We start from the raw sequence: 13,831 nt of genomic DNA, 5'->3' as shown, positions 1-13,831 counted from the left end.
ACAGTTTATTTATATATATGGTTTATATATATATATATATATATGAAATTGTGACATCTGCAGGTATATATATATATATTTACCTTCTTCATATATATACATATATATATATGAAGAAGGTAAATCTTAAACTATTTGGCAATTTAGCAGCAGCCCTGGGTTTAATCTCCAGTATGAAGAGAGAGAGAGAGAGAGAGAGAGAGAGAGAGAGAGGAATCACTTGATTCCCTAGGATGATGAGCTCAGGCTTAGAACTGAGGAAGCCTTTTCTTCCTAGACTATCAAACCTAACCCACAGCACTCCAAACATTTGAACTTTCTTGTGTTGAACTGATTTTAAAAATATATATTAATCTCAAAACATTTCCATGTGAATCCAATTATTTGATAGATAAATGCATTTTGTTTTACAGAAAAAGGATTTATAAATGCTACCAATTCAAGTGAAGATTATGAAATTGATCAATATGAAGAGTTTTGTTTTTCCGTCAAGTTTAAGGCATACCCAGAAATCCGATGTTCATGGACCTTCTCTCGAAAATCATTTCCTTGTGAACAAAGTGGCCTTGAAGATGGATACAGGTGAGAAAACAAAGAGTCCTAAGACTTGACATTCTTAGCATGATCCTTCCTTATTGCCTTTGAGGACAGTTTTTGTGTTTGGTACTGGGGACTGAACTCGGGACCTTGTGCTTGTGAAGCAGGCAGCAGAACCACTGAGCTACATCCCGGGCCCTAAGAGAGCTTTGAACTTAGTGAATTCAGTTATTTTGTATTTATATAGATAGGTAGTTTTATTTGGGTTTGTTGGTGGTGGTGGTGGTTTTGCAGTGTTAAGAACTGAACCTAGAGGTTGTACTCTACCACTGAGCTACACCCCAGCCCCATGAATTTATAAAATATTGTTTTGAAATTGAAAACAAAGAGCACAAAGTGAGGATATAGTAACAGTCTTACAGTGTTTCAGAGAATATGACTTACTGCATGAAAAACAGACTCATATTAGTTGGAGTGTGGGTGTGTGGCATTTTCTCAGTCACAATATTGTTACTTCCTATTTGAGAGTACTGGGCTATACAGTGTTATCTTCTGGAGGATTCTTGCAGATTATTGAGGAAGTAAAACTCCTTAAAAACAGGAATACATCACTATAGGTGTATTGATTTAAATTTTTTTAAAAATGCAGAAATAGCCCAAACAGAAGTGGTGAAGAAAATTTGAGGATCTGGGCAACTGTATTGAAGATTCTCTTACGGGAAGAATTCTCTTTTCTAGCCCCCTTTGAAAAGCAAAATCCAACTCTTCCCTGCATCTGCTAAAGTTATGACCCCCTCTTATCTCTTAGAACTATTCCTGTATGACATGGTTTCAGGCTAGACTCTGAGGGACTCAGAGGCACATACCATTCTCAAGCAAGCTGATGGTCTGGAATAGATCAATGTTTTACAGCACACAGAATCATAAACCAACTGCATGAGAATCATCTGGGCAAATACTAAAAAATGTGTATTTCTGACTCTTATTCTAGACATGCTGAATCGGAATTGGGATAAATTTCTCATATTATATTTTCTTCTCTTTTTTGCTCCCTCCCTCACTCCCTTCCTTCCACTCTCCTCTCCTTTCCTTCCTTCCTTTTTTCCTTCTCCACCTCTTTTTTGTTGATATAGGATCTCACTGTGTCGCCCAGACTAGTCTTAAACTCTTGAGCTCAAGTGCTCCATCCTGCCCTAGCCTCCCAAATATCTGGGACTACAGACATGATGTTTCATTTTTAAGGAGAAACTTTGATGATTTTTTAAAAATCACAGATCTAGATCTGTGCTGGCCAATACAGTAGCCATAGGCATATGTGGCTATTGAGAACTTGGAATGTGGCTAGTTCAAATAAAGGTGCTGTTAACTATAAAATACATACTATATTTTGATGATTTAGTATGAAAAAAGAATGTAAAATATTAATAAATTTTACATTGATTATATGTCAAAATGATGACATTTGGGGATATATTTTATTAATTGAAAGCAATTCTTAAACTTCATTTCACCTGCTTTTTTTTTCACTTTCTTTTCATAGCTGGGAATTTCAAAATGGTGCTTGCAGCTCATATGTTTTGTAGAATAACTCTGGTCTAAAGGAAGAGAAAGAGTAAAGTCCTTTTCACCTTGATTTTCCTTGATTATTGTGTTATTTTTTATTCCCAAAAATGATTTATATGGTCTCTGCTTGTGTGTGTGTGTGTGTGTGTGTGTGTGTGTGTGTGTGTGTGTATTTTACTGAAGATGGAACCCAGGGTCTTGCACATGCTAAAAGTACTCCATCACTGAGCTGCATCCCCAGTCCTGTATGGACTTTTAAAAAGAGTTGTAATGCAGGTTTGGTAAGGAACCATCTACCTTCTTTTGCTCAAATCCCCTAATGTTCAAAGGATTCATTTTCAAGATCCTTAAGAGCACAGCCTTTAGTCTGTGAGCTGACTAATACGTATTCCACCTAACTCAAAGTTTCTCCACAGCAGCATACTAACATTTGGAGCTGGATAGTTCTTTGTTTTGGAGGACTATCCTGTGCATTGTAAATATTACCAGCATCCCTGGCCTCCCCCACTGGATGCCAATAACACATCTCCTTTCTCCCAGTTATGTTGACTAAAAGTATTCGCAAATACTGCCGAATACTCACTGGTAGGAAAATTTCCCCCTGATTCAGAACTGCTATCTTAGAGGGATATGACCTTGTTCAGCACCACAGAACTTCTAAAGGGAGCAGGAAAAGGAGTCACTCCTACTCCTCCCTCATTAGACTGATTATCCATGGCCTGTGTTCAGAAGGATATCAGTATATCACTGTTCCCTCTTTTCTTTGTATTGTATATCAATGCGTTATGGTACTTGCTTATGAACTTGATTCAAGAAGATAAAGTATCAACTCAATTTATTTCACTTGATCTTAGCCAAAAGGTCGAGAAGCAATAACTCAATTTATTTCAACAAATTTCACTTTAATATCTTCTTGTTGGGTTTGAAGCTGTGAGGAGCTGCAAGAGTGATAAGATAATGTCTCTCCCCCTCACCTTCCCTAGTTACACAGATTGCTGCTGTTCTGGTGGCATCTTGCATAGCCTTTGGAGATTTTATAGAAACACTGATTAGGGAATCTTGTCTCTAATATATGGATCATAGGTCAATTTAATGACTAGTTGATTTGATTTCATTCCATGGCCACAATCTGCACTCCAGGCCCCTCATAGTTTTGCTACAGAGGTAGTGAAATGAATGAGTTGAGCTGGGACAGATCCTCACTCCTATAGTGTTCTATACCTCTCTTATTCCTAATTATCTGGTACCATAGTTACTTCTTTGTATGTTGAATCTCACCTCTGAGTTTATAATCTCCATGAAGATAGGCATTCTGTCATTTCTCTGTCTCTACACAATGCTTTCTTCTGTAAATGTGTATCTAGTAAGCGAATGAATATATCACCACCCCTAGGAAGCTGCTCAAAGTTCATAGTCTGGCCAAAAGCAAGCCAGTAACACCCTCTGCACTACTAGGGTTACAAGAGCACTTACAGCAACACCCAACACTCAGCATCTATTTCAAAGTTCTCAGGCTGGGGATATAGCTCAGTGTAGAGTGCTGGCCTACTGTGCATGGAGCTCTGGGTACGATCCTTAATAACATAATAACAAACAACAACAACAACAACAAAAACCTTTTGGTTATAAAAAGTTTAAATTTACTAGTAAGCTAAATGAATAGTAAGGTGCACGTCCTTGACCACCACCTAGACTCAACAATTTAAATGAACAGAATTTGGCTGGTGAAGTACAGTGTTTTAATCATGTTGCCAGAGCTTTTCAGTGACAAAGTGACAGCAGTTTTAAATTTTGATCTGTAACCAAAAGGCCGTGTAATAACACTACTCCTCTGACACGATGGTGTGGTCGTGGCGTGTGTGCCAGAAGCCACTCAGCTTCCCCACCTTCCCAGCTTCATTTCTCCAATTTACTTCCTCAAATACCACACTGAAGCCTGTTATAGTAGGGCTTGCCTTTATGTGTTTGCATCTTACAAAATGGTGCGCCCTGCAACTCCGTGCTGGCCTTGATAAATGTTTCCAAGATTCTTCACCTCTGAGTTTGCATAATTTCTTATCTATAGGCTTAATAATAAACACCAAATCTACTTTAGTTTTTCTCAGTTTCATGCTAAAAAAATAAATTTATATTAGGCTGTTTTAATTATTTAGAAATTTCTTCTGAAAGAATCTACTTATCCTTACCCAAGTCTTGTATTTTCCTTTTCCCTGAAATCATTAGTTTTCCCACTGTGAATCTCAGTTCTGCCCCTAACAGACACTAAGTAAACATTTCCTGGTAAGTAAATAGTAGCAGGTGGCTGTGTGGGTTTTGGGTGGTGAGCCAGGGGCCTGCCCAGCACAGGAGCAGGCACACAGAAAAGCAGGCTGTTAAATATGGTCAATGAGAATGCAGAAGCTTTTAGAGCCTCTAGTGGTACTTTTCCCCATTTTTCCAAAGAAGAAGAGCCTGGGCAGAAAAGGAAGGAGAGGAGATGGTTTGGTCTTGTGAAATACCCCAAGGTCCCAACTAAGTCTTGTCCCATTCTATTGCTTCCGAAAGTGGTCCTAGATCTATTTTTTCCCCAAGGCTCTACTCCATTATAAGTTAGCAAGCACATCCTGTAAAGCAGTGGTGGTGAATCTATGACACATGTGCAACAGTGAGCATGAAGAGCCCTCTCTGTCAGCACAAGAGCCAAGTCACCCCAGTGTGGCCCTAGCAGCTAAGTTTCAGACAGCAGGGTACATAAGGGCCATGCACATGCTTGGAAAGGAGTAGCAGCATCAGCTGTTTGTATCGTTGAAAGCTCTGCTATTGCCCTTACCTTTTAAGACAAAAGATGTTAAGGAAAGAGTTTTTTTCTGAACTAAAGCCTCAGTATTCAGATTTAATTGCAATGTTGGCACTGTGTGATGAATAGGTGGATTTAGGGTTGCAGTATGGTTACTTGGTTTCTAAAAGTTTCTTCATCTCTGCTATAAAGCCACTTACTGAAGCCTGAGACTCTTTGAGCTTTTACCATGTGCAGGATAATGTGTGATCCTTCCTGTAGATTATCTCACTTAATCCTCCTAATCCTATTTTATGAACTATGGAAACTGAGACTGAGTTACCTGCCCAATCACACAAAGTTAGTAACCTAAACTCACTCATGCTTTCTGAAAATTGTCTAAAAAATAGAAATACCACCCATAATTCCATCACTGACAATAACACTTCAGATTTTTTCTATGTAACCACAATGGTAAGTATAAAAGAGACCTTTGAATACACATGAAATTGTGACATTTGTCATCTGATTTTTTTCAGTTAACATGTATCATAAGTATCTTTTTTGGGGGGATACCGGGGATTGACCTCGGGTCCTTGTGCTTGCAAGGCAGGCCACCGAACCGCTGAGCTAAATCCCCAGTCCTTCATAAGTATCTTTTAATAGCTGCTCTATTATATTTACACCACCATTTTAGTGGCAGCATAGTATTTGACTCTTTGGAAGTTTTTGTTTTAACCAACTCCTGTTGTTGGGCATTGACTTTAGTTTTTTCTCCTTGAATCTTTCTTTTTATTTTAATGTGATTTTCATACTTACTATACACCCCAGATTAAGACTCTTGCTTTTTTCTCTCTTTTTTTTCTCCCTCCTTTTATCCTTCCTTCTCTCCATTCTCCTCCCTTTCCATTTCCTCCTTCCTTTCTCTTCTCTTTCCTTCCTTTTTTCCCCCCTTCCCTTCCCCCCCTCCCTCTGTGGTGTATGCTAGGCAACTGCTTTCTTCCGCTGAGCTACATCTCAGACCCTGAATTTCTTTTTTATTCAGAATGATCGCTAGACTTAATAAGCTTCATAGCAGTGACAACTCAACACATGTATTTTGTTTACTATGTGCTAGACATTTGTTATAAACAATCTATATAGAAATGCTTTTTTACTTTTGAAAATGTCTTCTCCAAGAAGTAGATGGAGGTGGGCACTATTCTTACCCTCCTTTTATAGACAAGGAACCTGAGGCCCAGAGAGGCAGAGTATCCTGCCCACATTCATACCACCAGGCAATGGCAGAGCTGTGTTTGCAGCAGAAACAATTAGCTCCGATTTCTATGGTTTCAGCCATTTCTCCATGGTGCTGCTTGACACCAACTCATTTCAAACTGTGAGGTTCTCAAACCCAGGATGTAAGAAAACAGAATTGATGGAGCTATGGCTCAGTGTTGGAGCACTTGCGCAGCGTGCACAAGGCTCTGAGTTCCATCTCCCACACCACAAAAGCAAAGACAGAACAAAACACCACCACACCCTGTGTGCACGCACGCGCGCGCGCACACACACACCACACACACATTCATTCTGTCTTTGGTTATTGAAAAATAAAAGTGTTTGTAACCAGCATGTGCCATGTTTTACCACTGTATTTTGTAAACCTTTAGGCTTGTCAGAGCCCTGACATAAAAGTGAACGTGGTATTGTACAGAGAAATTGTAAATCACCAGGCCCCACCCATCTTTATCTAACTCAGAACAGAAACCTGCATAGATTGGATTGAACTGCAGTGGGCTGAGGGAGCTGGGCTCTGGCTCTTGGTCCACGTCTTTCCGTGCTGTGTGGAAAGCCACTCTCAGTCTGTCACCTCTTCCTTCCCCACTGCCACAGGTCCTGTCTTCCCCAATACATGCTTTATGATACTCTGCCTTTTGATTTTACTTACATATCCCCTTTCTCTTTAAAGAAAACATTCTTACCCAATAGTAAAATTACTCCTGGGCCACTGGAAAGAGCTGGCCCTTTTCTCTGGGTACTAAATGGAAAATAAAAATGACCTGCATTTTGATGACAAAGGAGAAAATCCTTTTTAAAATTGTAATGTGAGTACATCTCCTTAGTCTCTAAGATATTATTTCACCATGAACTCTCAGAACTCCTGACCTATCCCGTCTATATCAAGTGGGACATTTTAAGAAATACCCTGGAAGAAAGAGGAAGTTTTGAATCTCCCAGTCAACTAATTGGTTAGTCCCCTTGGACTTCCAAGCCACATAAATGTTATTGCAAGAGTTAACTGTCAGACAGGCAAGGAAAGGCAGTTTAAAATAGGCTGGAGATTCAGATTTATGCTCTATTTATGTGACCAGTTTCCTACGTGGTAATTGTTAGAAGAGTCAAACTATTTCAGGTGCTGCCTCTGTGCAAATCACACTCTGTAAAGCCAGCACAAAAGACTAAGGGGGGAAAAAAGGCCATAAAACCTTTTGCTTTTATACACACAATGATAAGTAGAATGGGTCGTTACTTTCCCTACCAAATGACTAGAGCTTTTGGCATCATCCCCAGATAGCCACATAGCTGGCTGGCTTCCCCAGTTCCTTCCTTATTTCTCTTTCTTAGCTTCCTTCCTGTCTGTCTGCCCCCCTTCTCTCCCTCCCTCCCTCCATCCCTCCCTCTCTCTCTCCCTTTCTTTCTGTAACATGAACATTCTTGGTTTTTTTATTAAGTTTATTTATTAATTAAGTTTAGATATACGTAATAATCATAATCATCATAGAGAATTTGCACCTGTACGTGATATATCCCGATTTTTCTTTTTGTTCCCATTCCGCTCCCCTCTCTTCAATCCCTCTTCTCTTCCTTATTTATGAAAGCTTTGTTTCCACTTTTTTCCTTCTTTTCTAATTTTTTTTCTTTTTTCTTCCTTCCATTCTCCCTTCCCTCTCCTAGTTCCCCTTCCCATTTGAACATTTTCTTCCTATTTCACAATATTTAGTATACATTTGGTCCTTATTTATACTTTTGATTTTTTTTTAACCTCTTCTCTTCTTCGTTTTTATGGTCTTTGGCCAGTGCCCCCCAAAATGACATTTTTCCCCTTTAGAAGCTCCCATCTTTTCTTAGGCCTCTTAAATACTGCCTTCCAAAAGTCTAGGAATCCCACACAGCCACACTTATTCTTCCCCTCCTTAGGCTGTCTGACTGATGTCTCCTCAATCTTTCTCCTGCCTCCACCTCAATAACCATTTCCTCCTGGTCGTCCAGAAGATGGTCAGGATGAGAAATCCCCCTTTTTACTGCTTCAGTCTTCTTGTTAATAAAGCATATATATATTTTTAAAAACTTATTAATGCTCAGCTTTTAATTGCTGGAAACATTCAATAGACCAGAGAAATGAAGTCTGTCATCACTAGAATTGATGTTTCACTAGGACATAAGGTCATACAAAGAACATCAGTGTCGGATCAACATATGCTCAAAAGCTGCAAGATCGAGCTGTGTGTTCTGAGTTGTAGAGATCAACTGGAACTCTACCATTGCCTTCTTTTGCTTTATACAGTCCAGCACCTCTAATTTCTTTTTGTCTGGTGTCTCTTAGATTTGCTCTTTTCTTTTCCATTTTCACTATCTTAGATGACACTCATCTGTTGTGCTCTGAAACCCCAAATCTGAACTTTTACTTCTCTTTTCATAAGACTTCGCAACTTCCCACAAACAGCACGCTGTAATTGTCTCTTTATCTGCTTTAACCACCAAACTATACTTGATTCTTCCTACAAAATAAGATTATTGACTGTCGATTGACTGAATTCCTGATGGTTAGTACTACTCCATATAGCCCTCCAATAGAATTTTCATACTGCCATCAGGTCAATCTCAATTACTATTCATGGGGCTGGAAGGTGTAGCTCAGTGGTAGAGCAGTGGCCTTGCATACATGAGGCCCTGGCTTCCATCACTTTCTTTACTGCAAGAAAGTAAATAAATCACTGTTCATGATATTTAATTCAGAATATCTTTTTCCTGTTTTCTCCATCAAGTCCAACTAGTTAGGATTGTTTCTCAGGGTCCATAATCAATTGATTGTACTCTACCCACTTAGCCCTCTTTTTCTCCAACATGTGGACACATACCTCTGCTCCAGAAAAGAGTCCTCCCTGTTCTTCTCACTGTGGCCCTATACATTCCTGTCTCCTGCCTTCACTTGTGGTATTGCCTCCTCCTTGAACCTTTTTTCTCTTGCTCTCTCTAAACCAACTCCTCTAGGGGATACAGCTCAAGTCCTACTCCTTCTGTGAAGCCCACTGAGCTTTTCCTGTCCACACCGACCTTTGCCTCTTTTGATCATCTGCCTGCTCTCAGTTTGGCACTTTAATTACTAGGTTTTGTTCACCCATTTGGACTCTGCTGCTTTTGAGGATAGGAGCTTAAATAGCCTGGATCTTAAATGTCCCTCAAATGTACATTTTTGCAGGCTTAGTTCCTGGTGTTATTAGGAAGTTCTGGAAACTTTAAGAGGTGAAGCCTAGTGGGAGGTCTGGTATTTGGGGATATGACCTTGAAGGAGGTAGGAAGGGACCCCTGTCCCTTCCTCTTCCTGTTTTTTTCATTCCCTGGCAATTAGGTGAGTGATTTTGCTACATGGTGCACTCACATGTGCTGCCTTGCCACGGGCCCCAAAGTAGCAGGGCCAACCAGTCATGGACAGGAGCCTCCAAAACTGTGAGCAAAAAATAAACTTTCTCACTTTATAAGTGGACTCAGGTGTTTATGATGGTGACAGAAAGCTGTCTAACACAGAATACCTTGTTTTTTAGTCATTTGTATCCTACACAGCTCCTAATTTAAGGTTGGCTTCTGCTCTGCTCCTCATGCTTACCTTTCTACCCTCCCAATATTGTGTCTGGTCTTTCTTTTTCACATTTAAACTATAAGTAAACTGTGGTCTAACTAAATATCTTTTGGATAAACCTTAGGTTTTTTTATTCTGTATTAGGACATCATTTCCTTTTCTCTGATTTTGTTATAGTGAATGCATGAAGGCATATTCAGCAGATCCTTTCCCTTCTACCCTCCTATGCTATCCAGTATCCTACTACAACATCCAGCATTGCATAGGTCTGGTAGGCATGGTCAGTAGCTCCCAATATCAAGTTACCCATGTCAAAATGTATTGACTGCTTGATCAGCAGCATTCCAAGTAGGTACTAGAGCCTGCCAAGATCATGCAAAGATTTTTATATACACTCAGTGGATTTGAGCATCACCAGTGATAACTGCTGTGTAAATCAAAGGTTCTACCTTGGACCAACATCAGCGAGCTAGTCATTTCAGGCCGGCAGGAACATTCTTCCACCTGCAGAGTTTCTTCCATGTTCTGGGAAGTAGGACTATCCAAAATATGTAAGGGTCAGGAACTTGCTTGTCTCTCTGAGGATACCCAACTAACCCTAACCCTTAATGTACACATGAACTACATGGGAGCCACATTGAAATACTGTATCAATTGAGGCTTTTGGTTTAAGGTGGGATCTGAAGTTTGCATTTCTACCAAATTCCCAGATAACACTACATTGATGTTGGGGCTACCTGTCTATGCATCACAGTTTGAATAGCAAGGGTTTAGAATACAGATACCTCCTTGACCACTGAACTTTAGCAGTGGAGATAGCCTTGCAGAAGTCTCTTTCCATGCACACTGTCTTTCATTATAGTATCTTCTATAAAAATCAGGCTAAGTCTGTCTTTAATTCTTTTTCAAACAGCATATCTAAATTTTGCAACCATAAGCACCAGCCAGGAGAATATATATTCTATGCAGAAAATGATGATGCTCAATTCACCAAAATGTTCACACTGAATATAAGAAGTAAGTCCAATCACCAAGAATTTTATTTTTGTCTTTTAATGCCTTTATATTCTGTTAATCTTAACTAGCGTGCACCAAGTCATGGCTTAGAAAGCATGCTATAGAACTTTTTTTTTGTATGCTAAAATATTTGACATTTTATCTACTGGCTAATTCCATATCTTCCCTGCATATGCTTTAATATTGTAACTTTATTGACTTTAATACTTCAAAAAATTATGTTAAGGAAAAGCTGAAACCCATTTATTTGTTTGAATAATTATCATTTCTTTGGCCTATAAATAGATAAGAGTAAGGAAAAGGAGAAGTATATATTTCATTATACTTTTTGCTGATATCCTCCTGAAGCTAAGAATCATTTTTAGATCCAGTATGTAGGTAGAGATCTACCCTTTAGCTTTCTCCAAGAAGAGTCAAGCAGTAGAAATGTAGAGTGCAGTGAAAGCTGTTGCTGATATGGGACACGTAGAAACTTTTGCCTCCACAATAATGAAAATTAAATCAGAGGCAATAGCACAAACTTACAGGCAAACTCCTTAATTGTGAAAGTAGAGAAAATGGGGAAGGAAGGTTAGCTTGAAAAGAAGAGCTGAAGGGGAGCAGCTCTGATGGATGAGATCAGACTAGCCTTCTTAATAAAGGAAAGAGACCAAGTTTTGTTGGGTTGCTGGTCTGGGATTTGGTAATTTTCCCTTGGGTCATAAATATAGATCTTTTTAGAACCTCTTACTATTTTAAGGGATTTCTTCCTGGTGTAAGATATGGATCAGTAGCATATATCTTATCCTTGGTGATATCATGGTGCCCCACCCCAGTATCCCTGAGAATAGGGGAATAAGGGAAGGGTGCATTCCATACATTGTTGGTAGAGGAGAAAGGGAAAAATACCCACCTTCTGTGGATAACAGGTCTTGGATTAAGGTCTAAGAATTCCTCCATCTCTTGTCCCCTCTTGTTTCTAACTGCCATATCAGGGATACCTGTCAAGGTTTCATGGCAAGGAGGAAGGAAGAAGTAAAAGACATCTTGAGACATCCCAAATGAGACACCTGTCAGAAACACACACTGCCTGGAACAAATGGGCAGACTATACTGATGTCAAATTTAAAACTATTTCTGGAAAGTATCAACCCCATGAGCTCATTATGCATGTTATTGTCTGCAGGAAAACCTCAAGTGCTGGCCGAAGCATCAGCAAGTCAAGCATCTTGTTCCTCAGATGGATACCCATTACCCTCTTGGACCTGGAAGAAATGTTCAGACAAGTCTCTCAAGTAATCAGAACCCCTCTGCATGAAAAACTCTCTGACACATTGTCTTTTTCCTGAATACAGTTTAGGAAGAAATGATGACATATGTAAAGTTATTACCTTTTGAATCAACCATAATTTTCCATGACCATAAATTGTTTCTGATAACTTGTCATAGATAAATGTCTATGAGAACTGGTTACAGAAACCCTGACTTCCTCTCTGACAACAGCTGCAGCTATCTTAACTGTTCTGCCTGTCTTTGGTTTTCAGCTGCACAGAAGAAATCACAGAAGGAGTCTGGAATGAAAAGGCTAACAGAAAAGTGTTTGGACAGTGGGTATCGAGCAGTACCCTAAATATGAGTGAGGCTGTGAAAGGGTTCCTGGTCAAATGTTGTGCGTACAATTCTGTGGGCACATCTTGCGAAACAATCCTTTTAAATGCACCGGGTATGCTACAGTTGCTGTTGTAATACTTCACCCTCAGGAATTCCCCACTAGAAGTAGTCCCTGTTGTTGGTTTTTACTGGGGGAATTTTACAAGTATAGGTCGGATGTGTAAGAACAGAAGGCTTTTTGAGTAAGGCAAGAATCCCCACTGACCTATATTGTACTGTTTTGCATTTCAGACAGAGTTCTATTTACATTATTATTATTATGACTCATAAGTTAAACATTTAATAATTCAGAGCTTATCATTTTCCTTTTGATTAATCTCCTTATTTACCTTTATCTTATTTGTATTTTTTTCTTAGATCCCTTTCCTGAATTAAACAGTTTTGAAACTCTACTAGTTTAGAATAGCCAGCATTACAAAGCTAATGTCTCCAATACTCATATGACATATTCATAGAAGGAATATAGACTTAAAAAGCCTGACTTGTACTTCCCATGGGTTTAAACAGATGAATTTTTTATAACCCTAGTAAATGATTTTTTTTTTTAAAGTGGGTCAGAATCATTTAGAATTTTCTAGGAAGGGCATTTGTCCTTTATGTGTATGTTGCTTTAGTTTCTGTTGTAGCAGGATATGTGAGATTATAATAAGAGACTTACTGTTTATAACAGTGAACGGAAATCGTATTTCATTGCTAATAATGCTCTTTTGTTGCAGGTCCCTTCCCTTTCATCCAAGACAACATCTCATTCTATGCAACAATTGGGCTTTGTCTTCCTTTCATTGTTGTCCTAATTATGCTAATTTGTCACAAGTACAAAAAGGTAAAAGCAGCGGGAAAATTTCATTATTGTTTCCTATATCTGAAAAACTGCCTATTGCTCACTGACTCATTATTTCATCTCTGAAGCAATTTAGGTATGAAAGCCAGCTGCAAATGGTACAGGTGACTGGCTCATTGGATAATGAATACTACTACATAGACTTCAGAGAATATGAATATGATCTCAAATGGGAGTTTCCAAGAGAAAACTTAGAGTTTGGTAAGAATTGGATGTTGTAGATTTTTCTGTAGTATTTCCTTTTCATTGGAAGACCTTTAAAATACACTTATTTCCTGTTTACCTTTACAGGAAAGGTGCTAGGATCAGGTGCTTTTGGAAAAGTGATGAATGCAACAGCTTATGGAATTAGTAAAACGGGAGTCTCAATCCAGGTTGCAGTTAAAATGCTGAAAGGTACAGTACATACAGTGGAATAATGTCAACAAAGACTCACAGAAATGGAAAGCAGTTTCCCACTCCTGCCTTCTTTTCTTCTTATTTTTATAGTTTTCATCTGCCATGTATCAAGGTTTCAAAGAAGTAGGTTGGGGTCAGGGCCAATCAAGTCATAAATACAAAATACAGGTCATGAATACACAAATACAAAACTCGACTGCTTCTCTATTTAATTTTTTTTTTTTTTTTT

General features: G+C 38.9%; 1 protein-coding gene across 2 annotated transcripts in view; it reads left to right on the top strand.

Moving 5' to 3' along the window:
• Flt3 (fms related receptor tyrosine kinase 3) overlaps positions 1 to 13,831 on the top strand; it is a 75,059-nt gene that overhangs the window by 36,032 nt on the left and 25,196 nt on the right. For both annotated transcript variants that reach the window (XM_033760007.1, XM_033760008.1), the window contains exons 8-14: positions 414 to 582; positions 10,609 to 10,712; positions 11,878 to 11,986; positions 12,236 to 12,414; positions 13,079 to 13,185; positions 13,272 to 13,404; positions 13,495 to 13,599. In XM_033760007.1, the coding sequence (XP_033615898.1) occupies positions 414 to 582; positions 10,609 to 10,712; positions 11,878 to 11,986; positions 12,236 to 12,414; positions 13,079 to 13,185; positions 13,272 to 13,404; positions 13,495 to 13,599 (906 nt within the window). The remainder of the gene's footprint in view (positions 1 to 413; positions 583 to 10,608; positions 10,713 to 11,877; positions 11,987 to 12,235; positions 12,415 to 13,078; positions 13,186 to 13,271; positions 13,405 to 13,494; positions 13,600 to 13,831) is intronic.

Source organism: Fukomys damarensis, unplaced genomic scaffold, assembly GCF_012274545.1.
Source record: "Fukomys damarensis isolate Sample0158 unplaced genomic scaffold, DMR_v1.0_HiC HiC_scaffold_38, whole genome shotgun sequence".
Classification (NCBI taxonomy): domain Eukaryota; kingdom Metazoa; phylum Chordata; class Mammalia; order Rodentia; family Bathyergidae; genus Fukomys; species Fukomys damarensis.
Note: the sequence above shows the minus strand (reverse complement) of the source record. Positions and strands in the feature narration are given on the sequence as shown.